The sequence below is a fragment of the Dromiciops gliroides genome, chromosome 3 (genome assembly GCF_019393635.1).
Source record: "Dromiciops gliroides isolate mDroGli1 chromosome 3, mDroGli1.pri, whole genome shotgun sequence".
Taxonomy (NCBI): Eukaryota; Metazoa; Chordata; class Mammalia; order Microbiotheria; family Microbiotheriidae; genus Dromiciops; species Dromiciops gliroides.
Window position 1 is genome coordinate 270,159,826 of NC_057863.1, and position 27,491 is coordinate 270,187,316.

The following is a 27,491-nucleotide window of genomic DNA, read 5'->3' on the forward strand; positions in this document are numbered from 1 at the left end:
TTATAATGAAAGGTATAGGGGAAACATTAAAAAATAAAGTTTTCTTTCCAAAAGGGTACTTCCACTATGTTGTTTAAGAAATAAGCATTTTATCCACTCATTTGCAAAACTGAAAGTCCCTGTTCTAATGTGTTCTTTGGGTAAACTGTTGTAAAATACATTTAGAAAATTTTGCAGGCATGTATTATATTACAATCATAGCTCTAATTTATTGAGTTTATTAGCTAATAAGTAAGCACAAATACACAGTGTAATCTCAAGGGAATTGTTAGACTATTGTCACTATCTTATATTGCACTCTCACTTGTTACATAGGTTTTGGTTGTACTTTATTTTTCCCTAGTTTTGCAAATTATTTTTCTTATCTCTAAGAGATTCTATAAAACAAATAGCATTAAAATGCAGCTTTAAAAATATCTTTCCTGAGAAGATTTCCTTTGCACAGAATATGAAGCAACTTGTGGAAAGCTGTGCTATTGTCTACACTTCATCCTGTTAACTGTTTATGTTCTTGTCTTTAAAAACTGTAACAAACCTTTTATTTTCTCAATCTATAAAACTAGCATCTTTGAAGTCCCTTTTTATGTCTCCTCAGTTGTAACATTTTAAATAACAATAAATATTTCTTTTAAGGATGGTTTGTTAAATTTATTTGAACCAAAAATATCATTTAAAAATTGTTTTGTGTTATTTATCATTTACACAAATTAGGGATTAAAAGCAGCTTATAAAAACAAAGCGAATGTGTTCTCAGCACTTCTGGAGTATTTAGGCATTCTTTTGGTGAATTGTTATTTCTATATCAAATTGCTTAGCCACAACACTCTACAATGATACTTGAAATTTAGTATCCTTTTTTTCCTACTGAAAACATAGGAAGAAAACTGTATTTTGAATATTAACAGATAATTATTAATTACTCTGTGCCCATTTTCCTATCAAAAATGGGGACTGAAGTAATAATCTTAGACATTTTGACGACTGAATCAGATTCTGTTGCTCAAAGATTTTGTGTGTGTGTATGTGTGTGCAAGAGAGCATTTTGTAAATCTTAAAGTGTGTAATGTCTACTTAATAGCTGGTATTTATATAACACTTTTAGGTGTGCAGAGTACACACATTTGAGCAAGAAAATTTGGCTTAGTGGTTATTGAATCTCAACTTAGGAAACTTTTTTTTTAATATTTAGAATTTTATTTTCCCAACTTATGTGTAAAATGCAAATTTTGACATCAGTTTTTTAAAACTTTGTGTTCCAAATTCTTCCCCCCAAGAACTCAAGCACTTCAGTGATAAGCTATACATAAGCAGTCATGCAAAACATTTCCACGTTAGCCAGGTTGTGAAAGAAAACAGACAAAAACAAAGCCTTAGATAAAGGAATTTTAAAGATTATGCTTCAATTTATATTCAGATACATCAGTTCTTTCTCTGTACATGGATTGTGTTTTTCATAAGACCTTAAGAATTGTCTTAGATCATTGCAGTGCTGAAAATAACCAAGTCGTTCACAGCAGATCATCTAACAATATTACTGTTATTTTGTATACAGTACATTTCACTTTGCATCAGCTCATGTAGGTTTAAGAAATTTAGGAAATTTTCATACGTTTTTTTAACTGTTCTAAAATATGCTAAGCCCTTATAATTTCACAAATTATCAAAATATATAATTTTTAGATATGTATATTCTCATTTGATCTTCAGAGAACTCTGTGAGGTAGGTACTATATTATCTCCATTTTTACAAGTGTGGAAATAGGCTGAAATACCTAGTGACTTAGCTTTATATAGTTAGTAAATGTTGGTCTACTTATAACAGTGAAAGCCTATGGTGAGTATGGTGTCCTTGTTCCCAGAAACTAACAAAGATAGGATTTGTTTTGTTTTCGTTTTTTGGCAGTTGGGGTTAAGTGACTTGCCCAGGGTCACACAGCTAGTAAGTGTCAAGGGTCTGAGGCTGGATTTGAATTCACGTCCTCCGGAATCCAGGGCCAATGCTCTATCCACTGCGCCACCTAGCTGCCCCTATAGATGGGATTTGATTGTATTAATTGACCCATTGGAGTCGAATACAGATGTGACTTGGCCACAATATGAATGATGCAAATTTTAAGTGTTTTACTCTGTGCAAAGCATAGTGCTGTGAGCTGGGGACACAAATAGAAAAAGGAAGCCAGCCCTTGCTTTCAAGGTAGCACACATTCTAGTGGGAGACAGCACACATGGAGGGCTTCAGCTGTGAGATGAGAAAATCTCATATCTACTCTTCCCCCTGCCCCCCCCCACCCGCAGGGCAATGAGGGTTAAGTGATTTGCCCAGGGTCACAGAGCTAGTAAGTGTCAAGTATCTGAGTCTGGATTTGAACTCAGGTCCTCCTGAATCCAGAGCCAGTGCTTTATCCACTGCGCCATCTAGCTGCTCCCCATATCTACTCTTACTAGCATAGGAGGACACAAGTAAAGTAGCAAGTAACTATTATAGAGGCAACTTAGAATGAACTGCTAGAGGAAATACAAGGATGGATGGGAAACTAGATCTCCTAAAACCCCACTTTCTACTACCAGTTAGGGGAAGATACCACTAATAACTTAAACATTTTAACATAATGGTGCTCGATTAGGTAATCTTTCTTGCCCTCAATAGTGTGTCCTAATACTTAATTTCTTCCATGGGAAGGTCACCCAGCATGTCATTTCCTTTCAAAAATGAAAGGCAGGGGTGTGTGGCTGTTTTGGATACCCAAGGTACTAGCTTGCTTAAAAATATTAGGGTGGGGGGCAACTGGGTGACACAGTGGATAGAGCACCGGCCCTGGATTCAGGAGGACCTGAGTTCAGATCCAGCCTCAGCCACTTGACACTAGCTATGTGACCTTGGGCAAGTCACAACCCCAATTGCCTCACACACCCCCCCCAAAAAAAAAATTAGGGTGGGGAAATGGAGGGAAAGAGGAGGCAGACATATGGTCCAACACCCTTTCCAAAAGTACCTTATGGATGGATTGGTTGATTGTTGTGGCATTCTTTTCCAAGTTGCTTCATATCTTTGTCTTGGGTTTGAATGTCATTCTCAGATAAGTACTATATGGGTCTATACCTGATTTTAACCTACCAAGAGCCTGGCTCTTTCAGCTTGGTTAATGTTTACTAACATTCAATTCAATGACCATTTTTAATCAACAGAGCCCTGAACAAAGGGCAAATTAGCAAGTAGATTTTTAGAAAATATTTTCCATATGTTTAATGGTTATTAGGAACAAGAATGGAATAAAAATTTTGATCCTTTCCTGGAAAAAAGTAACTATCATTTGAATACTGAATGAACTTAATCCATATTGTCATACTGCATTCCATGATTTTCTTAGTGCTCATCTAGATACATATCTTAGACAATATTGTGAAACTCACATAAAATACAAATTCCCCCAATTTCAAGGAACCAACTCACAAATCCTCACGTTTGTAGATAAACAGAAACATAGCAAAAGTTGAAACTTCATAAAACATGGAAATACTTAAACTGAAGTATTAAAAAAATAACCTTTTCACAGGATTTATTTTAAAAAGATTTAATCATATAATAGCTTAGAAAATGTGTAATCAAATTTATTTACAAGATTGAATCATAATATTTTTTGAGAACTGGAACATAGCCAAGATCTCAGTTTCATAGAGGTGCCTGCCAGGGAAGTTTTAGAGGCGAGAAAAACCTGAAAACTTCCATAGTTCAAGTCCATTTTACAGATGAAGGAACTGAGACAAGAAGAGGCAAAGAGACACGCTGGCGGTCACCCAATGAGATAGTGGTACAACTGGAAATCCGAAATCTAGCTCCTGGTCAGCAGTTCTTTTCATTATTATCATGCGGCTCTCAGTATACTGTAGGTGTGTAGCACATGCTTTAAGAAATCTTCTTAGTGTTTTGGGGGGAACACTTGTGAAGTGTCCATCTTGTTCTAGGCCATGAAGATAGTCCATAATTGAGTGTTCACTGGAATAATGCCTGTAATGTATATTTAGTGGTATCGTCATTTAAAAAGGAAAATAAAACTCATTCCAAGCACTTAAACATGGTGTCCGTGATAGATAGAAGTATAGGAAACTGGCTTCCTGTAAACTTTAGATAGTAATCTTCACAGTTTATTGGCTCAACGTCATTTTCGTACTTGGCTGGTTATATGTTCAAGTGTCATCGCTTAAATTACTGCTGGATACAGCTTGATTTTCTTCTGTGCAGAAAACAATAGATAAGGAATCCCAGCAGTCCTTTTCTGTTGAGCTGTTCTTGTCCAGTGCCTCTAAAATAGGATCATTAGGATTCCTTAAATACTAGAAAGTTAGAAATAGGGTGAAGTTAGTACATCAGACCCAAAGACATTGGCTATGTTTTTGTGCTTTAATGTTACCACCCCCAGTCTCCAAACAAATGTACTCACTATATTTTAAAGAAGATCAATGTACAAAATGGTAAGTTACAAAAACACCATAATTGTAATTTACTAAGCCCAAAGAAGCACAGAAGGCATCTAAAAAGTATTCTAGCCCAATCTGTCATTTTATAGACAAAGCATAGGTTGGTCTGGAGATAGTAAATTTCAGAGCTAGGATTTAATTTCAAATCCAATGCTGGCATTGTGCAACATCATATGGTCTAGTAAGTCATTGGGACACACTTGCCCAACAAGGGAATGTATAAAAAGGTTAATAACTAACTTGAAATACATTGAATCAGTATAGGGAGTTTCCAACCTAATCTCTGAAAAATCAATATATGAATACTCTTTTTAAAGGATTCTTTCTACTTATAGTTCTTTTAAGTATTAACTTACCAAGTGATTTCCCTCACTCACACAGACTTGTAAAACATCTACCCATACTTGATATAGCAGTAAGATTTATTCAGAATATTTTGGCTTTTTAAGCCATCCTCTCTCTCCATGGGCTGCTCGTAAATTCTTTTAGTCAACTGGTGTACTGGAGCTAACAAAACTTGGCTACATAATGTAATTCTGTAATGCCTGGACTGTGTTCAAAATGTATAATGGATATGTTTATATATTTTATGTTTTTGTTACTACAAATGCCAGCCCTTCTCTGTGAAGGTAAACAAACATTACTTTTTAGAGAAATTTACACATGAATATACATCTATACATAGCTATACTGGTAATTTAAGGCCTTTTCTCCCCAATATTAGAATCCTGGAGAAGTCTTCTCACTGATGCTCCCACTCCTGGCTATTACAGAGCATTCATACATAGACTATCAACAGAAAAGTTGTTAACTGTTCAGTGCATACCCCAAGGAACATATATATTTAGTGAGGCAATTGGGGTTAAATGACTTGCCCAGGGTCACACAGCTAGTAAGTGTTAAGTGTCTGAGGCCAGATTTGAACTCAGGTCCTCCTGAATCCAGGGCCAGTGCTCTATCTACTGCACCACCTGGCTGCCCCTCAAGGAACATATTTTAAGACCATTTTCCTTGGCAATGGAAAAGTTTATTTATTAGATTATGGACACTCCCTTTGAGATACTTTGTTTTCCATTTAAATGTATAATTTGTGCCTTAAACCACAGTGCTGGGAAGATTTCTCCCTCCAAAGTTGTGATTATGCTCATCAACCCTAAAGCACTTTTTCATAGTATTTAATTCTTTGTTTGGGCTGGGGGGGGAGGTTGTTTGGGTTTTTTGTGAGGCAATTGGGGTTAAGTGACTTGCCCAGGGTCACACAGCTAGTAAGTGTCAAGTGTCTGAGGCCAGGTTTGAACTCAGTCCAGGGCCAGTGCTCTATCCACTGTGCCACCTAGCTGCCCTTGTAGTACTTAATTCTTACAGCTAACATTTCTGCATTCTAAACAGATGGAAGAAGAACTTTCCAATCACTGTCCTAGAATTCCCAAGAACTAGAAATCTGAAAGATCCATGCATTACAGATAGGGACCTTTATTTACTGTATAAAAGGAAAAGTTTGTGAGCCATTTTTGGAGGTGCTAATACCTAATTCTGTCTTTCAACCCTGGACTAGGTGATCTGAAACTTAAGTTGTCTACACAGCCCAGATACACTGGTGGGTAAGTACCCCTGATGCTGACACCCAGTCTGTGGTTTTGCAGCCCCCCACCAGCTTGCTGAGGAGATACCCTCTTTCTCACTAGCTGACCTTTGACTACAGGCCTCTGTGCTGCTCAGATAACTGGTGAAAACCTAACTTGAGACACAGACCTGAAACTGAAAACGCAGGATACACTTTAAAATTTAATCTGCATTGTTAACATTTCCCTATCACTTCTTTTTTGTTCTCTTTTTTTCTTCGGTGAGGCAATTGGGGTTAAGTGACTTGTCCAGGGTCACACAACTAGCAAGTGTTAAGTGTCTGAGGCCAGATTTGAACTCAGGTCCTCCTGACTCCAGGGCTGGTGCTCTGTGCCACCTAGCTGCCCCTCCCCTATCACTTCTTAAGTCAATAATCAACGAAAAAATAAATCACACAAAAAACCAAACAAAAAAACAAGTAAATCAAGCCTGATTTGTAGCATTTTCCAATTTCTGAAGTACAAATGTTTACACTAAAAACATAACAATTGGCTTTAATGATCGGGTCCAAGATGGCTCCAGCAAACCCTTGGGGGTGTCCCATCTCATCTTCTGCCTTCTGGAGATCCTATCTGACCACAAAGGATATATTTCTTTTTCTTTTCTTTTCTTTTTTTTTTTTTTGCGGGGCAAATGAGGGTTAAGTGACTTGCCCAGGGATCACACAGCTAATAAGTGTCAAGTGTCTGAGGCCGAATTTGAACTCGGGCCCTCCTGAATCCAGGGCTGGTTCTTTATTCACTGCACCACCTAGCTGCCCCTCAAAGGATATATTTCAATAAAACTTACATGAAAATATAGTAAGTTATATGAATGTCATCTGTTTCTTTCTTCCCGGGTATTTAGCTGACAAAATTAATCATTTAGAAGGCAGTAGCTATGAATTAATATGAAGAGGAGAATCTGCTAAATCTCATTCTTGAGTTATTTCCTGCAATCCCCTAAAGTAACCCTGACTCATCTGGTAAAAGAAGTGGCATCATTATTTCAATAGGATCATCTTACCAAAAACAGTTTATTGGGTAAAAAGCAGGTATGAGGGGGGCAGCTATGTGGCACAGTGGATAAAGCACCAGCCCTGGATTCGGGAGGCCCTGAGTTCAAATCCAGCCTCAGACACTTAACACTTACTAGCTGTGTGACCCTGGGCAAGTCACTTAACCCTCACTGCCCAGCAAAAAAAAAAAAAAGCAGGTATGAGGAAAATATACATATTGGGAGAAATCCCTATCTAGCTAGATCATTGATTGAGCTCATCTGGATGTTTCTACTACAGGGTTCATTTTATACTTCTTCGGTAAATTTGTTGAATGAATATAATTTTTGTTATATGGCATTTCCTTTGGTAATATGTAGTCCTTCGCTGCAGAGATTTTGGCAAATTATTAGTTGATGATCATGACTTCCTATGTTGTGTGGATGTATCTGCTGCCTCAGACACTTACCAGCTGAGTAACCCTGGACACTTAATCTCTCTAAGCCCCAGTTTTCTGTAAAATACAGGGTTCAAACTCAATGGCCTATAAGGTTCCATTGAGGTCTAAATATATAATCCTTTTTTTGTTGTTGTTGTTTTTTTGTGACAATTGGGGCAATTGGGGTTAAGTGACTTGCCCAGGGTCACATAGCTAGTAAGTGTTAAGTGTCTGAGGCCAGATTTGAACTCAGGTACTCCTGACTCCAGGGCCAGTGCTCTATCCACTGTGCCACCTAGCTGCCCCTAAATATATAATCCTTTGAGAACAATAGATGATCACCTTAGACTATGTATCATCTATAAACACACAATTCCATCTACAGATCTCTTGTGATATGTGTATGTGTAAATAAACACATATACATCACTAAAGAGACCAATGACTTTGCTTGTCTTCATTTTTCCTTCTTTTCTTCGGAACCCCCTTCTATAATTAACAAACTTCCCTACATATCAGATGTCTCCCTCTCATATTTTTACCATCTTTTTGTACTATAGGAAATCTGATCTCTCCCCATTTGCCCCATAATACACATAATACATAATATCCTTAGATATATTCTATACTGGGTGCATGTTTTTCCATGCCGTGATATAGTGGGTCACGAAGAGGTGGATGCTGTTTGCTTACTTACTTGCTCTTCACTGTTATTTCCTAACTCTGTTGCCAACAACTGCCTCTCTTGAGGTCAGTGTTACCTGCATCACCCTCTCCAAATGCTTGTCAAAATTATATGGGGCAGCTAGGTGGTGCAGTGGATAGAGCACTGGCTCTGGAGTCAGGAGTAACTGAGTTCAAATCCAGCCTCAGACACTTAACACTTACTAGCTGTGTGACCCTGGGCAAGTCACTTAACCCCAATTGCCTCACTTAAAAAAAAAAAAGTAAAAATAAAAAATAAACAAACGAAATTATCTATAGGTCTCTCTATGTCATTCTCCTTCCCTTCTCCAGGAATTTAGCGCCTGTTTTCAAGGTCTTTATTTGAACTCCTGCCTTCAATAAACATGATAATGTCTCTTCCAATCCACCTCCTCAACTGCCATTACCTGCTCCTTGAATTTACTTTAGCCACACACAGGGATGGTCATACCCTTGATCTTGATCAGTCTCTACTTCCGTGAACCAAAACTCTGAAATTTCTCTAGGACCACAACTTCCTTTCATCTCCTCCTCTTCCTCACTCCTAAACTTACTCATCTTCACTATGACTTCCAGTCATTCCACCCCTTCATTAATCAGTCCATTAACCCTGCTCTTGCTTCAATTTTCTACTTTTCTGGTTTTCATTCTGCAGTCGCTCAGTTCAACCACATGCTGTCTTCTGCTGCTGAAGCCCTTGCCCCCTTGTCCTATTCACCATTCATGCCCTGCCAAAACCCTATTCTGAGCCATCTCCACTGTCCAACTTCGATGTTCATATTACTGGATGAAGTCACACAACTGGCCTAACTGCATATCTCTTGTCTGTACATAGTTGCTTGTATGTTGTCTCCTCTATTAGACTGTGGGGTCCTTAAAAGCAGGGTCCCCAGCATTTAGCCTGGCACTTAATAATTGCTAATTGGCTGAATGGCTGATTGCTCTGGGGTAATGTAGGGGACACAGAAAAGAACAAAACACAGTCCCTACACCGCCTGAGAGCTTAAAGTCTAGTAGCAGAAAATTTGAGACTCTGAGCCTTGCTATCATGCTAAGAAAATTATATCCAAGGATGGCTCTCATGGGAAATATATCACTTAAGCAATTAACAAACATTTTATGAAATTTAGACATGCTAAAGAAACCTCAAGGTATACAATTATAAGGTTGTTGGTTTTTTTTTTTTGGTGAGGCAATTGGGGTTAAGTGACTTGCCTAGGGTCACACAGCTAGTAAGTGTCAAGGGTCTGAGGCCGGATTTGAACCCAGGTCCTCCTGAATCCAGGGCCGGTGCTCTATCCACTGCACCACCTAGCTGCCCCAAGGTATACAATTATATTCAACAATAAAGGCATTAAGTGGTTCAGTGGATACTGCACTGAGTCTGGAGTCAGGAAGACTGGTCTCATGTACTTACTAGCTGTGAGACCTTAGGAAAGTCATTTAACTTATGTTTGCTCCAATTTCCTCAAGTGTAAAAAAAAAAAGACCCCAATATCACCTCCCTTGAGATAATATTTGTAAAGTGCTTAGTACAGAGCCTTGCACACACTATGTGTCATCATCATTAAGTATAAATACATGAATAATTAGTAACATTTCTTGCAGATCCTTAACAAAACTTGACAGAATAATTTAATTTGATGTACACATACCAAGTATGCCTATAAAGTAACAAGATAGGCCCCACAATTCAGGAAAATCTTACTTCTTTATGATTGGACTTCATATATACAAGTTTAAATTTCTTTCCATATGCAAAATAATGAAGTCCAGTGACCTTAGGCCTTGGAGAAGGAAATTATCTGCCTGCTTTTCTGCCCACAAGATACTTTCCTTGGTCTGAAATAGTGGTGTAAGACAGAAAAGGAAGGGATTTAGATTAGAGAAAAGAAGGTAAGGAAGACAGAAAGAGTTATCCTTGGGATGTATTCTAGGTATCCTATTTCTTTCAAAGGTCCCAAATATTCTATGGGATGCATAATGATATTCAAATAGGGTTTGGCCAGCCTGACAAATTTACTGGCTGAAGTTTCAGATTCTTTCAGATTTCTTACTGTATTCTGTTTTACAGTCTTCTTCTTCTCCTCCTCCTCCTCGTCCTCCTCCTCTTTCTTCTTGGCAATGAAGGTTAAGTGACTTGCCCAGGGTCACACAGCTAGTAACTGTCAAGTGTCTGAAGCTGGATTTGAACTCGGGTCCTCCTGAATCCAGGGCTGGTGCTTTATCCACTGTGCCACCTAGCTGCCACTACAGTCTTTAGTTTTATTAAATGCAGAACAGCAGTATTAAAATTTTATAAATGTCAAAGGCCTTCTCACGCCAAGTGCCCTTCCTTCTCCAAAGCTTGTCTTATGAGCCATTTCTCCATATTCACCAGAAAACAGGCCAACCTTCTCTATACTGTAATTAGGTACTTGGTTATACTTTCGGGGCATTAATCATAAAATAAAGGGATGCTAGCTCTAGGTAATTTTTGATTTTGAATGGAGGGACTACATTAAAAATTACTATCTAATTTCCTCTCTCCATCTTCCTTATCCTCTCTTCCCCAACCCTTCTCCCTTCCCCTGATGCAAATTCCTTCCTTTTCTGATTTATGCCACTATTTCAGGCCAATCCTGTGGACAGAAAAGCTGTAAATAGATAACTAGCTTCCTCTTCTTGTCCCTGTTTTGAATTTATGTACATACCTCTTTTATTTGGGATGGGATTCCTGGAGGAGAATGAAAATACTGTTTTATTAAGCCTTGGGAATTCTGTACCAGAAAGTAACAACCCAGGACCAGAAGAATCAATGCGAAAATCCCCAAAATTATTATTAAGCTTTGTTGAAGTTTAGTTGAAGCTGCAAAAATCATAGAGAATAAAAAAAACAATATTATCAATGAGAGCATGATCTAAATATCTGTGAATCCCTGTATTCCAACATTAGCTTAAAACCTGTCCAGTATTCACTTTCAAATAAAACAGATACTGTCTTCTAACACTATTATCTTTAGTCTTTTTTTTGGGGGGGGCGGAGCAATGGGGTTAAGTGACTTGCCCAAGATCACACAGCTAGTAAGTATCAAGTGTCTGAGTCCACATTTGAACTCAGGTCCTCCTGGCTCCAGAGCTGGCGCTCTATCCACTGCGCTACCTAGCTGCCCTAACACTATTATCAAAAGGTAAGAAGTCAGCTTCTTTCTTACCTTTGTCTATGATTTCTGAGCTTGTGTTATAGAGTTACAATTCGAACCTTAGCACATTTTTCTTTCTTTCTTTCTTTCTTTTTTTTTGGTGTGTGAGGGAATTGGGGTTAAGTGACTTGTCCAGTGTCACACAGCTAGTAAGTAGCAAGTGTCTGAGGCCAGATTTGAACTCAGGTCCTCCTGAATCCAGGGCCAGTGCTTTTATCCACTGCACTACCTAGCTGCCCCCTCTAGCACACGTTTTTCAATTCTGCAACTATAATGCTCTACTCTTACTGTTTCCCTCCCCGCAAAATGAAAGGAAATAATTGTTTATGTCCACCACTTCCAAAACGTGGAATTCCCATATTTTATGTCTGTCCTGTAAGTTGTGTGCTGCTTGGGAAGGATAAAAAGAAAATACATGTATTCATAAATGTACATACCCTCAGCATACGTTTCATGACAAGTTATGTTACTTAATAGCCCTTCAAGAGTGAACTCCCTAGTTCTGGCATTCAATTCTGCTTGCACTTGTAAACAGTATTCACTTGGGGTGTTTAAGTCTTTCAAGCGAATGGACTGGCTGATGAAAGAGCTCTTGATCTATTGGAAAGACACCATAAAGTGAGGCATAAAGTAAGGAATAGCTGAACAAGTTGTGGTATATAAATGTGATGGAATGCTATCATACTATATAGAATATAGAATACTATATAGAAATGATTAAGAAATTGGTTTTAGGGAAACCTAGGAAGACTTATATCAACTGATAGAGTGAAGTGAATAGCATAAGGAATACAATTTATACAGTGACAATAATATGGTAAACAACAAAAAGTTTGAAAGTATTAGGAACTCTTACCAATCACAATTCTAGATTATTAATGAAATCCATTTCCCTATATTGGACAGAAGATTTTTTTTTAAATGGGCAACACAAATTTATTTTCTTTGCCTCTATATCTGCAACAGGGATTTTTTTTTCCTCTCATTCTCAAGGCTGAGGGCTGGGGAGGTTGAAAGAGGGAGGAGAGGGAGAGAAGACAATTTTTGCTAATTAAAAAATAAAATATAATCTAACAAAAAAGGATTTTGAAGGAATACATCTCTTCTCCCTTTTCTAAATGTAAACATTCCAGCATCACTTAGCTTCTGTTGTTTCTCTTCGGATTTCTTGATAATGATTTGGTTTGGTGCTTTTTATTATATATTTCTTGGAGTATATGTGGGAGAGCTGGGCTTCTTGACAATCTTTCACATAGTCATCATAACCAAAATTTGAGAAGCAATGTAATTTCTCTGCCAGTACAGACTAGTGCTAAATTAGTTGCTAACACCAGTTAATCAAGTGGCCCTCATCCATGGGCTTGAAAAATCACAATGCCTGTTTCTGGAAAAAGAATCCACCAGGTTTTCCACTAATTCTGACAGAACTTTTGTTTGATAATTGAACTATAAAGATTTTTTTAATTAGAAAAAAACATCCATTAATACCACCTCTAATCTCAAAAAGGTAGCAGCAAAATCGTAAGAGGAACTTTAACTGATACTGATAAATGTCATTTTGCCTTAGTTACTCATCACAAACTATATGATTGACAGCAACAAAATGTCACCTGTTGAGAATAAGGATAAGAATATTTATTTTGCTTCTTAATTAAGAAATGAAAGAAGAAAAAAAACCAAACAAATAAAAAAAAATACTCTTGCCTTTTGTTTTCCTTCTTTTTCCCAGTAATAGACATGATAGCGAAATGTATCAAAATTTACTTTGAAGGGAGGCTTTAAGGTGATGCTAAGAGAGCGATCAGATGAGGTCACATGAATATCTAATGGTGGTCCAATTGTTGCTGAAATTGAAATTGAAAGAATAAATTTGATTTTGAGATTAAAAAGAGGAAATGATTTTTAAAACCCTTAAACATATTTGTTGCTACATTTGGCTTAATGTAACAAGGACAAATACAAATTTAAACTATAGAGAATAATAGCCATCATTTGTATACCACATTATAGTTACAAGGACTTGACATTTTAAAAAAATGTTCGCCTCGTAGCAACCATTTGTGTCTAGCCTTTACACTCTTGTTGTAGTTTAGTTGTTCAGTCATGTATGACTCTTTGTGACCCCATGGACCACAGCACTCCAGGCCCTTCCATCCTCCACTATCTCCCAAACTTATGACCCACAGAACTCAAATTACTCTAGGTCAGGGTTCATTAGATATATTAGATATTGTTTTCCTTATTGTTGTTTGACCCTTGATTTCGAAGAGGACGAAAGACATCATAAGTGCATGAATTAGATTTAAGTGAGGCAGAGTTGCACGAAGTCATCAAACCCATTATCTCTTTCAGTCATCAAAGTCCAGTGGCATGGCAAAGGTCAAGGTAATTGGTGATGACCCGGGATGAAGTAGATGACCTTGGCTTCTTTGATGCCTCACAAAGAAAGCTCTAAGCACTCCACAGCACCTGCTTCAGCCACTTTCATGGCCATTGGAACAAATTGTTTACATCTACCCATTCTGCTGGGGGAGTCTTCACACCCTTAGGGTAGACACCCCCTTAACTCCCAATGGGTGATTTTTTTCTACTATTATCGATGAACCTTTATATTGGTTTTTTTTGGTGGGGCAATGAGGGTTAAGTGACTTGCCCGGGGTCACACAGCTATTAAATGTCAAGTGTCTGAGGCCAGATTTGAACTCAAGTCCCCCTAAATCCAAGACCGGTGCTCTATCCACTGTACCACCTAGCTGCCCCTGAACCTTTATATTCTTAGATGAGTTGGTCCTGGTACACCAGACTTTGTTGCCAGAATGATGCTCAAGTTACATTCTACTATGTTTCTAACATAGTAGAAACTTCCAGGATTTATTCTCAGCTGGTCTAGGCTTTGAAAGTGATTGTGAAGAGGTAACAGCATTTTTAGTAGGTATAGGTTTTGAGTTGTATACTTACTTTTTCATAAAAATAGAAATAAATAGAAAATAAAAATAATATGGAAATAGAAAAATAGAAAAAAAAACTTGGAAGCCCAAGAAATACCTTTTTACTTCTAGTTGCCAAAATAAAAAGGAAAATAAGGTATTAAAAGGTTCTTACCATTTTGGAAAAACTGAAACCAAGGAACCAATGCCCAATCAGAAACTAGCTCTCCTAGCTCAGCTTTGATACGTAAAGAAACATAGTAAAAAGGTGAAAAACACGGAGGTGGTGTGGCTACTGTGAAGTTACATACTGGTTCTGCAATTCTGGTACAATTAACACATTCCATCGATCTCCATTCGCTCTGGGAGCTATGGGGGGAAAAAGCATTTTCAAATCAATACTTTCTTTCTACATTACTATCTAAAACACAATTTTATCAGAAATGACTTCTCTTTTTAACAAAATCTTGTTTTTATTGATATCTTTTGTTTCTATACCACCTTCATTTCTGAATATATCCTTCCCCACTTCCATGCCCAGTGAATTGTCCCTTCTAATACATATTTTAAAAGGAAAAAAAAAGTTTAGCAATATTAGCCAGCATATCATATACAACATTATGTACTCTGTCCCATACCTCTGGAAATAAATGAGGAAGGTACATTTTCTCAGCATTTCTTTGGGGTCAAGCTTGGTCCCTTTTGTTGCTGCTGTTCTTTCAGTATACATTGTTATAGTCACGTTTATTGTTTTTTCAATTTGCTTATTTCACTCTGAATTAATTCATATGTCTTCCCATGCTTCTCAAGGATAATTTCAAATCCTTTAACTCCATGTTTTAACCATTATCTAAAGAATTGATACTTTATTGAGGAAAGATATGCTAAACTGTTTAAACTCCAGTACTGGGAAAACCATGTGTGTATGTATGTATGTAAAGGTATACACACATATTTTACATATATACATACATATACATATGTGTATATATTATATACATATATACACATATACACACACACACACACACATATATATATATATATACACACACACATATATATTTCATGGCACAGTAGCTTTTTATAGGCATGCTTTAGAAACATATTCCTATCACCTTCCTAGTGGCAGAGTGGATAGTGTGCTAGGCCTGCAGTCAGGAAGACCCTAGTTCAAACCCCACCTTGGATGCTCACTACCTGTGTGACCCTGGGCAGGTCACTTAACCATTGTCTTCCTTGGTTTTCTCAACTATAGTATGGGGATAATAATAGCACCTATCTTCCAGGGTGGATCAAATATGATAATATTTATAAAAAGCACTTAGCATGCTATCTGGAATATAGTAGGCACTATATAAATGTTTATTTCATTCCCTTCCCTTCTCTTCCTATCCACCTTGTATGAAAGTAAACACAATGGGACTTCTGGGCAGAGCCAAGATGGCAGAGGAAAGGCAGTGAGCTCCCAAACTCATGACACGTTTGCTCCAATAAACATCCAAATAAGGTCATAGGAAAATGCCCAAAGCAGCAAAACTCACAGAAGAATGCTCTGAAATCATCTTCTAACCAAGAACAACTTGGAAGGTCAGAAGGAGGGAGCTGCTGTGCTGATACAGGAGTCGGGCCCAACCCCACAGTCACCCTCACACAGATCCAGTCTCAGGAAGTCCTCACCAGAGAAGGAGACCCCCAGAACCTCTGAATCAGCTGAAGCACCAGTGTCATCTGGAACTAAGCTCACAGTCTGGTGAGTGGACTGAGCCCTGGGCAGGGGAGAGACTACAGGGGTCTATGCTGGTGCTAAGGCAGAACTTGGATTTTACACCCTTGCTGAGAACCAGGAGATAGGCTCGAGTAGAAGTGGCCCAGGTGGGGGAGGGGCAAAGGCTCATCAGAGCTAACAACCACAACACACAAAGCTGGTTGATTGGCAAGTTGGTCTGGGGTCATCTAGGACCAGGAAATAAGCCAGGAGAGGAAGAACCTGATTCTCCTTAAATCATACCACCTGGGGCTTCTTAAGCTAGGGATACTGCAGCCTGGAAACAGTGCCCCACTTTAAGGAGCTAAAAGTCTAGTAAAAGAAAGGCAAGATGAGCTGACAGAGAAAGGTTAGGACCATAGAAAGTTTCTTCAGTAACAAGGAAGACCAAGGGGCACCCTCAGAGGAAGATGTCAACATCAGGGCCCCTATATCTAAAGCTTCCAAGAAAAATATGAAATGCTCTCAGGCCATAGAGGTGCTCAAAAAGGACTTTGAAGATAAAGTTAGAGAGGTAGAGGAAAAAATGGAAAGAGAAATGAGGGTGATGCAGGAAAGACATGAGAAAAAAGTCAACAGCTTGAAAAGTCAAATTGCCCAAATGGAAAAGGAGGTACAAAAGCTCTCTGATGAAAATAATTGCCTAAGAATTAGGATTGAACAAATGGAAGCCAGTGACTTTATGAGAAACCAAGACACAATAAAGCAAATCCAAATGAATAAAAAAATAGAGGGCAATGTGAAATATCTTCTGGGAAAAACTGCCGACCTGGAAAATAGGTTCAGGAGAGATCATTTGAAAATTATTGGTCTACCTGAAAACCATGATCAAGGAAAGAACTTAGACATCATCTTCCAAGATATTCTCAGGGAAAATTGCCCTGAAATTCTAGAAGAAGAAGCTAAAATAGACATTGAAAGAATCTACTGATCACCTCCAGAAAGAGATCCCAAAAAGAAAACTCCTAGGAATATTATAGCCAAATTCCTGAGCTCTCAGGTAAAGGAGAAAATATTGCAAGCTGCCAAAAAGAAAGAATTCAAGTACTGTGGAGTCCCAGTCAGGATAGCACAAGATCTAGCAGCTTCTACATTAAAGGACTGAAGGGCATGGAATATGATATTCCAAAGGGCAAAGGAAGTGGGATTACAACCAAGAATCACCTACCCAGCAAAACTCAGCATTATCTTTCAGCAGAAAAAAATGGGACTTTAATGAAAAAGAAAACTTTCAAATATTCATGATGAAAAGACCTGAACTGAATGGCAAATTTGACTTTCAAATACAAGACCCTAGAGAACCATAAAAAAAAAATGGAGCTGGGGGACATACCTGGGGTCATACAGTGGGCAACTGTCTTGTGTCTGAGGCAGGGTTTTGGCTGGGATCCCCTGGGTCCAGGGGTGATGATTTGTCTACTGTGTCACTTAGCTAGATAATAACATCTTTAGGGTTAAATTGAGGGGTGAAGGGAAATCACTGGGGGAGGGGGAAGGGCAGAAGTGAAATCCTAAATAAAGGCTTATGGAGTGGGGGAAGAGATGGGAGAGGAGCAGGGCAGTAAATGAATTTTACACTCATCAGAAAAGGCTCAAAGACCTCAATCTCATTAGAATTGGCTCAAGGAGGGAATAATGTACACACTCAATTGGGGGGAGTAATCTCTCTAACCCTGTAGGAAAATAGGAGGGGAAGGGGATAAAGAGAGAGGGGCAAAAGAAGGAAGGGCAGAGTGGGGCAGGGGACAGACAGAAGCAAATCCCTTTTGAAGAGTGATAGGATGAAAGAAGATGGATGATAGAATAAATATCATGGGGAAGGGAATAGGATGGAAGGGAAACAGTTAACAATAGTAATCATGAAATAGAGAAAAGGGGGAAAAATTGTACAAAAAATATTTATAGCAACTCTTGGTGGAGGCTAAGAATTGAGAATCAAGGGAATGTCCATCAATTGAGGAATGATGGAAAAAGCTGTGAAAGTGAACACAATGAAATGAAAATGTAGACCATACCAAAGACAAAATATCTTCTCAAAGATGAAGTCCTTGAACTGCCAGCTTTGCTTCCCTTCACTGTCTACCAGAGAAAAGTGTATAGCTTACATTTATAGCAAAGACATGTATATCTAGATGTATCCTCAGAGACATACATAGAAAAGTGAGCCCCAATGAGATGACAGTCAAGAGAAGAGACTTAGATGCAGTGTCAAAGATAGGCAATTTTGGTCATGTGTTATTCCTTCTGGTAGATAAGGAAAGCCAGGGAGCTTTGTGATAGTTAGGGGGGAAAAGAATGTCAGGAAAAAGAGGTAACCATAAAGCTGGCCCTTCAGGGAAGTACCTGACCCAAGAGCACAAAAACCACTTCAAAACTGATGGTCATTCAAATCTGATCTCAGAAAACTTGACACTTACTAGCTATGTGACCCTGGGCAAGTCACTTAACCCCAATTGCCTCACCAAAAAAAAAAACAACAAAAAAAACACCCCAACCTACTGATGGTCAGAGAAAATGCACACAACCCTCACTGTGCAGAAAGTAACAAATGCTCTTACCACCCCCCACACAACAAGCACAAGTGTTAGAACTGTGGTTGATGACGATCATAGGTTACACGGCTCCCAAACCACAAATAAAAACAATGAGTAGGCTTAACAGTCAGGAAGTCTCCAACAAAAGAACTCACAATATCAGACCTGTGGAATAAATAGCCTTTGGTTGAACACACAAGAAAGATTTCTGCCTCAGACACTCCTGAACTGCAGGGAGTTCAAAACAATCATCTCTGCTTCCCCAGAAGGAGAGCTTTAAATATGAGGGCCGGAAGCTGATAAATAACCTTTAAAAATTCTATCCTACCCAATAAAGAGGCTTAAAGGGCAACACGTCAATCTTAATAATACCTAGATGGAATGAGCACCTCAATAGTTTCTGGGAGGAAGGGAAGTGGCAAAAATTATACTGAATAAACAAAGGAAACAGCCCTAAGAAGCAGGGGTAGTTTGGTATAGTAGGAAAGGCACTGGAGTTGTGTCAGAGAAAGAAGGAAGAAAAAAAAGGAAGGAAGCAAACAAGCATTTATTAAGTGCCTATCATATGCAAGGTCCTGTGTTAATAGGTGCTTTATAAATATTAACTCATTTCATCTTCACAACCACCCGGGTGGGTAGGTACTGTATATATATATACACACATACACATATACATATACATATATTGGGGGGGGGGCAGGGCATTGAGGATTAAGTGACTTGCCCAGGGTCATAAAGCTAGTAAGTGTCGAAGGCCATATTTGAACACAAGATGAGTCTTCCTCACTCCAGACGTGGCGCTCTATGCACCGTGTCACCTAGCTGCCTCATCCATAGTAGAAAGCATACTTACTATTTATACTCCACACTGTATAGCACTGGGCTTGTAAAATTGTTCGTGGGGACGGCATCCCAGCTCAGAACTTGCTCTAAATTATAGAGGTGAATTCTCTGGTTGTGTGGAGCTGGTAGCTGGGTAAGTGGTTCTTTAAAAGAGAAAAAGAAAGATGAACAGGTTAGTAAAACTTTTTTTTTTAACTTTTTTTTGCGGGGGTGGGGGGGGCAGTTGGGGTTAAGTGACTTGCCCAGAGTCACACAGCTAGTAAGTGTTAAGTGTCTGAGGCTGGACTTGAACCCAGGTCCTCCTGAATCCAGGGTTGGTGCTCTATCCACTTCGTCACCTAGCTACCCCAAGTAAAACTTTTAAATGGACTCCATGCACAGTGCCAAACAGCATTACCTGTTCCATTTCTTTCTTAATAAGCACTTTGGTAATTTATCAATTGATTAACCAATATTACTGAAGTATCAGACACTGGAAAGGCAAGATAAGGCTTCTAAGATACAATCCAAAAGGTGATGTATGCTTTGAGTGTTTTTTTGTTTTGTTTTGTTTTGTTTTTAATGAGGCAATTGGGGTTAAGTGACTTGCCCAGGGTCACACAGCTAGTAAGTGTCAAGTGTCTGAGGCTGGACTTGAACCCAGGTCCTCCCGAATCCAGGGCCAGTGCTCTATCCACTGTGCCACCTAGCTGCCCCCTAAAACTCATTTTAAAAGTCTTACTTTTTCTCTTCCAGGAATTCTTGTTGCTTTGGTGTCCAAGCTGGCATTTTTTCTGAAGTTTTGCTTTTAGATACATTGAAGTCATTCTCTTCTTTTGGGTTTGTGTCTTAAACTTTCTTGCCACTATTATCTCTTTATGGTGGGATTCTTTTTTTCTTCCAGTCTACTTTCTGATATCAGATTTAAGTTTGGGCTCTACAGTACTTCTGAAAGGTTTGGGCTTCTCTTGTACTGCCTTTTTTTTAGGGGGTGGGGGCTAACTGAATGTTGTATTATTTCAGGATATCAGTGACAGGCTGAAGATCCACAAGTTTTCAGTGCTCCCAAAGTAGTCTCATACAGGACAAAGTTTTATTGCTGCCCATCCTGGTCTGATCTTTGGGTGTGGGTCTGAGCATAGACTACTGCTGGACTCTGCCCCTATCAACTGATTAGAAAGCTATTTGTTTGAAGTGGCAGAATTACAGGCTCTCTTTTGGTCTTCAGTTACTTTTTCAGCTGGGCTATATGGGAGAAATGAGACCCTGCTCTTAGCATGGGTTCTGCACCACACAGCTGCTACTGCTGGCAGCTTCTAAACTTTTGCCTTTCTTAGTAAGCTTCCCAGGGCTTCCCTACCTGGGAATACTATCTCTGTGTTCAGGTTCCCTTCTCAGTCTGCTCTGGATCTTTGACCCGGAACTGAGTACTAGGCAACAAAGCTGCCTGTTGTTACTTATCACAGTCTCAGTACTTCAGTATGGGTCTGGTGGTGCCCGGTGAGGATCTGAGCCTTCCTCTTAAGAAGGCATACAACCTCTTCCTTTGTGCTGGAAGCCCATCAGTATCTCAGGCCATAGAGGGGCTCAAAAAGGACTCAGAAGATAAAGTCAGAAAGGCAGATGAAAAAATGGAAAGAGAAATGAGGTCAATGCAGGAAAGACATGAGAAAAAAGTCAACAGCTTGAAAAGCCAAATGGAAAAGCTCTGTGATGAAAATAATTGCCTAAGAATTAGGATTGAACAATGGAAGCTAGTGACTTTATGAGAAACTAAGACACAATAAAGCAAATCCAAATGAATAAAAAAATAGAGGGCAATGTGAAATATCTTCTTGGAAAAACTGCTGGCCTGGAAAATAGATCCTGGAGAGATAATTTGAAAATTATTGGACTACCGGAACCATATCACTATAGCAAGCTTTCAGCCTGATCTGTCCCCAGGATCCACAGATCTCTCTATTCAAAGCAAGTCTAGACAATGACTCCCCATGACTTTTTCTGCATTTCCCCATCAGGACTGAGTCTAGCACATTTTCTAGATCTGTCTGAAGGAGTTTTTTGGAAGTAAGGTTGGGCACTGCATATTATTCCACTATGCTCTAGCTCCCAATAGATAAGCTTTTTATCAAACACTAGGCTTGCAGCTTTAATAGCTTAAAAATTTCACTAAGACTTCTGAGATATCTTTTATATATTACACTATTCATAATCTCAGTTTATTTATTATGGTGTTTTAAAGTTTGTAAAGGACCTCAATCACAATATGAAGTAGGAAGTACAAATATGATCAAACCCTAGCTTCCACCACATTTACATGAATTTTTCTTGTTTTTGTCCTAGGCTTTTTGCAAGGTACAGACAAATTAGTTTTCTTCTCTCCATTTTACTTAAAGAAAATCTGAAGGCTCATCTATCAAAATGTCATGGGGTGCAGAGCACCCCAGAATTTCTCTGGGGCACACCAAGGAATCTTGTCCTTGAGAGACTAAACCAGAGGACAGATACGCCTAGAGAGATAAGTGGAACCAAGTCCAAGTCCGACTGAGCTAGTTCATTCTGGTCTCCCTTTACCTCTGGGGAGATAAGTTTGGGTGTGGCTGTGGCCTTTGTGTCCTGAAGAGTGATCCGTAGCCATCCCTCACCCAATTCCTCCAGTCACTGCCAGTGGGGGATGGTCCTCCCTCACTAAAGGAACTTTTCACAGGCAGATGGTCCACCCCCATCAGTCCTCTATAAAAGTACCTTCAAGTCTCCTGCTTGTCTAACTCCATTAAAAAAAAAAATCTAACTCCATAGATTGCCTTTTTTTTTTTTTAGCTAGAATTGTTACCAGAATAAAGGATTTTGATACTTTGATCACTGGTCTCATCTGTTGTTGTTGTTTGGTCATTTCAGTTGTGTTTGACTTTTTGTGACTCCATTTGGGGTTTTCTTTTTTTTTTTTAATAGGCAATTGGGGTTAAGTGACTTGCCCAGGGTCACACTGCTAGTAAGTGTTAAGTGTCTGAGGCCGTATTTGAACTCAGGTACTCCTGACTCCAGGGCCGGTGCTCTATCCACTGCGCCATCTAGCTGCCCCCATTTGGGGTTTTCTTGGCAAAGATACTGGAGTTGTTTGCCATTTCCTTCTCCAGCTCATTTTTACAAATGAAGAAACTGAGGCAAGTAAGGATTAAGTAATTTGCCCAGGGTCACACAGCTAGTAAGTGTCTGAGGCCAGATTTGAAAACAGGAAGTCTCTATCCACTGCACCACCTAGCTTCCCTGATCTCACCTATATGGGTACTCTATCAATAGACACCACATCCAGAATCGCTCTCATCCTGGGCAACTCTTTTCCATGTCTTTTCTTTTTTTGGATCTTAATTAATTTATTTAGAATTTTTCCCCACCTTACATGTAAAAACAAATTGTGACATTGGGGTTAAGTGACTTGCCCAGGGTCACACAGCTAGTAAGTGTTAAGTGTCTGAGGCTGGATTTGAACTCAGGTCCTCCTGACTCCAGGGTTGGTACTCTATCCACTGCGCCATCTAGCTGCCCCGTGACAGTGATTTTTAAAACTTGCGTTCCAAATTCTCTTCCTCTCTCCCTACTCACCCCTAAGAACTCAAGCAATTCAATATAAGTTATATATGTGCAGTTGTACAAAACATATTAGACAAAAAAAAACTTTAGAAAAAGAAACAACAAGAAAAATATTTCCATCTGTATTCAGATACCATCGGTTCTTTCTCTGTAGATGGATTGCATTTTTCATAAGTCCTTCAGAGTTGTCTTGGATCAATGCATTGTTAAAAATAACTAAGTCATTTGCAGCAGATCATCATTGTAAGATGATGTAAGATATAAGATGCTTGTTATTTTGTAAACATTACATTTCACTTTGCATCAGCTCATGTAAGTCCAGGTTTTTTCCAATATCATTCTGCTTATCTTTTTTTTTAAATAGTAAACTACATTTATATAGTACTTTAAAGGGAGATTTCCTTATAAAACACCTATGAAGTTGATTATTGCAACAGTCATAGCTAACATTTGTTATGGGAGGATTATGGGCCCTGGTCACCCCAACAGTTCTCTGGGGAAGTCAAGGAACTTTTTCCTTGAAATCTCAGGAGTTTTCCCTTGAAATCAAGTAGGCCTCTCCTTGAACTCAATCAAGGACATACACACCCAAAAGAGTTATCTCTTTTGGCACCAGATCGAACTGAGTATGCTCCTGGATCACCACCCCGCATTCCACTCCTTCTGAGCACCTGCATGATTTAATCTGTTGGGAGAGACTACACCAGGAGAAGACCCCCTGGAACCGCCCACCAGCAGAACTCTTTGGACCCATCAGGGCAGAGTTAACGCCCATCACCAGATTGCTCACAATCGATCTCTCCTACCCCGGCACAACTCCAGAGAAGCCCCAGCCCCTCCCGCAATAAGGGACACTCTTTTTTTTTTTTTTTTTGCAGGGCAGTGGGGGTTAAGTGACTTGCCCAAGGTCACACAGCTAGTAAGTGTCAAGTGTCTGAGACCGGATTTGAACTCAGGAACTCCTGAATCCAGGGCCAGTGCTTTATCCACTGCACCACCTAGCCGCCCCCTATAAGGGACACTCTTACCCACGCTATCTAAACCCTATAAAAGGGCGCTCCCGGAGCAAGTCGAGAGGAAATCGTTTTGTTTCTCCAAAACCTTCCTCCCGGCCAGTTTCTCTTGTACCCCAATAAACCTGTTCTTTTATTCCTAACTAGGTCTTGTGCGAGAGTGTCATTCTTTACAGAGGAATCCTAAGGACCCACGCGCTTTCTCTCCATATCACATTTATACAGTACCTTATACCTGACAAAGAATTTTCTTCACAATAGCCAAGCAAAGTATCATCTTCCTCCTCATGATCATCCTCATCTTACATTGATTTTGCCTCTGCTTCAATTTTTTCCCAGTTACTATTGCTGTGTCTCCCTCCATCCCATTTGTTCCCCATGATATTTATTCTATTTTCTATCTTCTTTTATCCTATCCCTCCACAAAAGTGTTTTGCTTCTGACTGCCCCTCCCCCAATCTGCCCTCCCTTCCTTCACCCCTCCCCCCTTATCCCCTTCCCCTCCCACTTTTTCCCATATCTTTTCAAGAGGCAATGGAGGGGGCAGCTAGATGGAGCAGTGGATAGAGCACCTGCCCTGGATTCAGGAGGACCTGATTCAAATCCGGCCTCAGACACTTGACACTTACTAGCTGTGTGACTCTGGGCAAGTCACTTAACCCTCATTGCCCTGCAAAAAAAAAAAAAAAAAAAAGAGGCAATGAAGAGACACAGCGGATTCAGGAGTAAGCTAGAACATATTAGCAATCATGGACTAGGGGACTAGGCAAGTGAAGTAGCATAAAGGATATCATCAGAGTGATATAGCAGTAGAAAAAGGAGGCGGGCCCGTTAGGTGGTGAATCAACCAAAGGAGAGCTGTTACGCTGCCAAGACAACCAGAGGAAGGCCTTCAAAGTAGAAGATAAATACTTGCCGGTGGGTCTGCCTGCCTCAAGTCTCTCCCCATTCCAATCCACCTTCATCCAGGTATTAAAGTGATTTTCCTAAAGTGCAGGTGCAGTCATGTCACCCTCCTACTCAAACTCCAGTGGCTCCCTATTGCCTCCAGGAGCAAGTGCAAAATGCTCTGTTTAGCATTCAAACCCTTCATGATCTGGCCACCTCCTACCTTTCCAATCATCTCATATCTTACTCCTTGACGTATACTCTTCGTGTGTGTGTGTGTGTGTGTGTGTGTGTGTGTGTGTGTGGCATTTGGGGCTAAGTGACTTGCCCAGGGTCACACAGCTAGTAAGTATCAAGTGTCTGAGGCCAGATTTGAACTCAGGTCCTCCTGAATCCAGGACCAGTGCTCTCTCCACTGTGCCACCTAGCTGCCTCAACATAGACTCTTTGATTCAGTGACACTGGCCTCCTAGATGTTCCACAAACAAGACCCTACATTTCTTGGCTCCTGGCATTTTCTCTGGCTGTCCTCCCTGCCTGGAAGCTCTCCTTTCTTCTGACTACTGATCTCCCTGGCTTCCTTTAAGTCCTAACTAAAATCCCACCTTCTACAGGAAGCCTTCCCTAACCCCCTTAATTCTAGTGCTTTCTCTCTTTTAATTATGTCCTATTTATCCTGTATATAATTTGCTTTGTATATATTTATTTCCATGTTGTCTCTCCCATTAGATTGTAAGCTCCTGGAGAGCAAAGGTTGCCTTTTTCCTCTTTTTGTCAGTGCTTACTTAGTACAGTGTCTAGCACTTTAGTAGGTGCTTTAAAAATGTTTATTGAATGATTGATTGAATGATTGGGAGGGAAGAGCTAGATAATGCCAGGTTAAAAACAAAGGCAAAGAAAAGGAAGCCCTGATCAATACCTACCATACCAAGAAATCCCACTTACATAACATATCATCACCTCATTTAGATCAGAATGTTTACTGAGACAGGGTGTCACAAGAGTCTTAGTGCAGTTTTGAGCTTCAATGGTTTAAAGATACTTAAAGGGCTTTAGTAGCTTAAAAACTTCACTAAGACTTCTTTTGTTGTTGTTGTTTCACTAAGACTTCTCTGGCACTCTATATTACATTATTAATAATCTCCATTTTATAGCACTTTAAAAGTTTGCATGGCATTATCAATCACCGTATGAAGTAGTATAAATATTTCCTCATTTTACAGTTGGAGAAATGGGTTCAGAGAGGTTAATGGCTATTAAATACTCGAAATGGTATATGTTGCTGGAGGAAATAATTGAGAAGAAGGAGCATTTTCTGATGTAATGTGATACTTAAGGGGGAATTCTGCACATAACTGATCACTAGCAGAACCAACAAAACAACAAAACAAAACAAAAAACACTGGAAAACAGACTTTTAAAAAATTTTTAGTTTTGTTTGTTTCTTTCTTGGGGTTAGGCTTTACCACCTCCCATTTGACAGATGGTACAGATTAGGATAGTGAGTAGAAAGCTGGACTTGAAGCTAAGACCTGGGTTTGAATCTTGCTCAAGATCATTTAACTTAAAAAAGTTTTAGTCTTAGTTTCATCTGTAATATGAGAACCTTGGACTAGAAGATTTCTAAGATGCTCTGCTCTAAAATGATAATCTTATATGTGTCTTTCTGACTGTAAATCCCGCAACAAAACTGGGATTACAAAATCAGGTCTTCCTCCAAACTCCACGGTGGGGGTCTTTCCACCCATAAAAGGACATAACCTCGGGTTGGGAATAATTGAACCTTTGAAAAGCACCTCTCCAGGAAACAGTGGATAAGGGAAGTTGCCCCCTTTCTTCCTCGTATTAAGGAGGAAACAAACATCCAATTAGAGACACTGAGTAATTTCCCAGTCCTTCCAACATCCAAACCAGAAGAAAAAAGTCAGAGGGGAAAAGGTGATGGCGAAAGGGAGGCGATTCTTAGGAGTTAAGGCCTCCCTGCCTTAGTGGCCAGGCCGGGTATCGATCAACAAACATTTATTAAGCGACTGCCACTCCCCAATCCCCCGTCCCCCTCCTCCAGCTGACTTCCTCCCCATTCCCATCCCCTCCCCAAGCCAGCCCTCTTCCCGTAGAAGCTGGCAAGCCTGCTTCTCTTACCTGCAAGAACAAGTAAGAAACTCAGGCAACAGCAACAGAAGCAGCGGAGGACATGGCCCAGCCGGAGCGCAGCGGCCGGGCCTGCTCCGCAGCCCCGAGAGTGCATGACCCCAGAAGGTGGCTCGGCTGGGCGAGGGCCAGGGCTCCAGCTCATAGTACCGCGGGCTTCCCCTCCTCTCTTCCTGGAGCTGCTCTCACCGCCGCGGCCTTGGTCATCGCCTTCCGCAAGGGGCCAGGTCCGCAGGTCCGCAAACTTTACTCGGAGCAAGGGGCGAAGCCACGGGGGCGGAGGAATGGGAACAGAGTCCGTCAGCCACCGTCCCTCCCGAGCCGACGCTTCCCGGACGCGCTCCGCCCTTCGGGGATCCCCTTGCTGGAGCAGAGAACTGCAGCTGCGCCTCGCCC

General features: G+C 39.9%; 1 protein-coding gene across 2 annotated transcripts; it reads right to left on the reverse strand.

Moving 5' to 3' along the window:
• Positions 1-3,584: 3,584 nt before the first annotated feature.
• IFNGR2 (interferon gamma receptor 2) lies at positions 3,585-27,491 on the reverse strand. Of its 2 annotated transcripts, none has more exons than XM_043996472.1 (7): positions 27,087-27,491; positions 19,484-19,616; positions 14,504-14,697; positions 13,106-13,245; positions 11,839-11,998; positions 10,913-11,067; positions 3,585-4,332 (listed from the first exon to the last, which is right to left on the reverse strand). In XM_043996472.1, exons 1-7 carry the CDS (start codon positions 27,238-27,240, stop codon positions 4,186-4,188), a joined length of 1,083 nt encoding a protein of 360 aa, XP_043852407.1. In that variant the 5' UTR covers positions 27,241-27,491; the 3' UTR covers positions 3,585-4,185. The 2 variants fall into 2 exon arrangements, with proteins under 2 accessions (XP_043852407.1, XP_043852406.1); XM_043996471.1 differs by having other exon boundaries at positions 3,585-4,301; positions 27,087-27,331.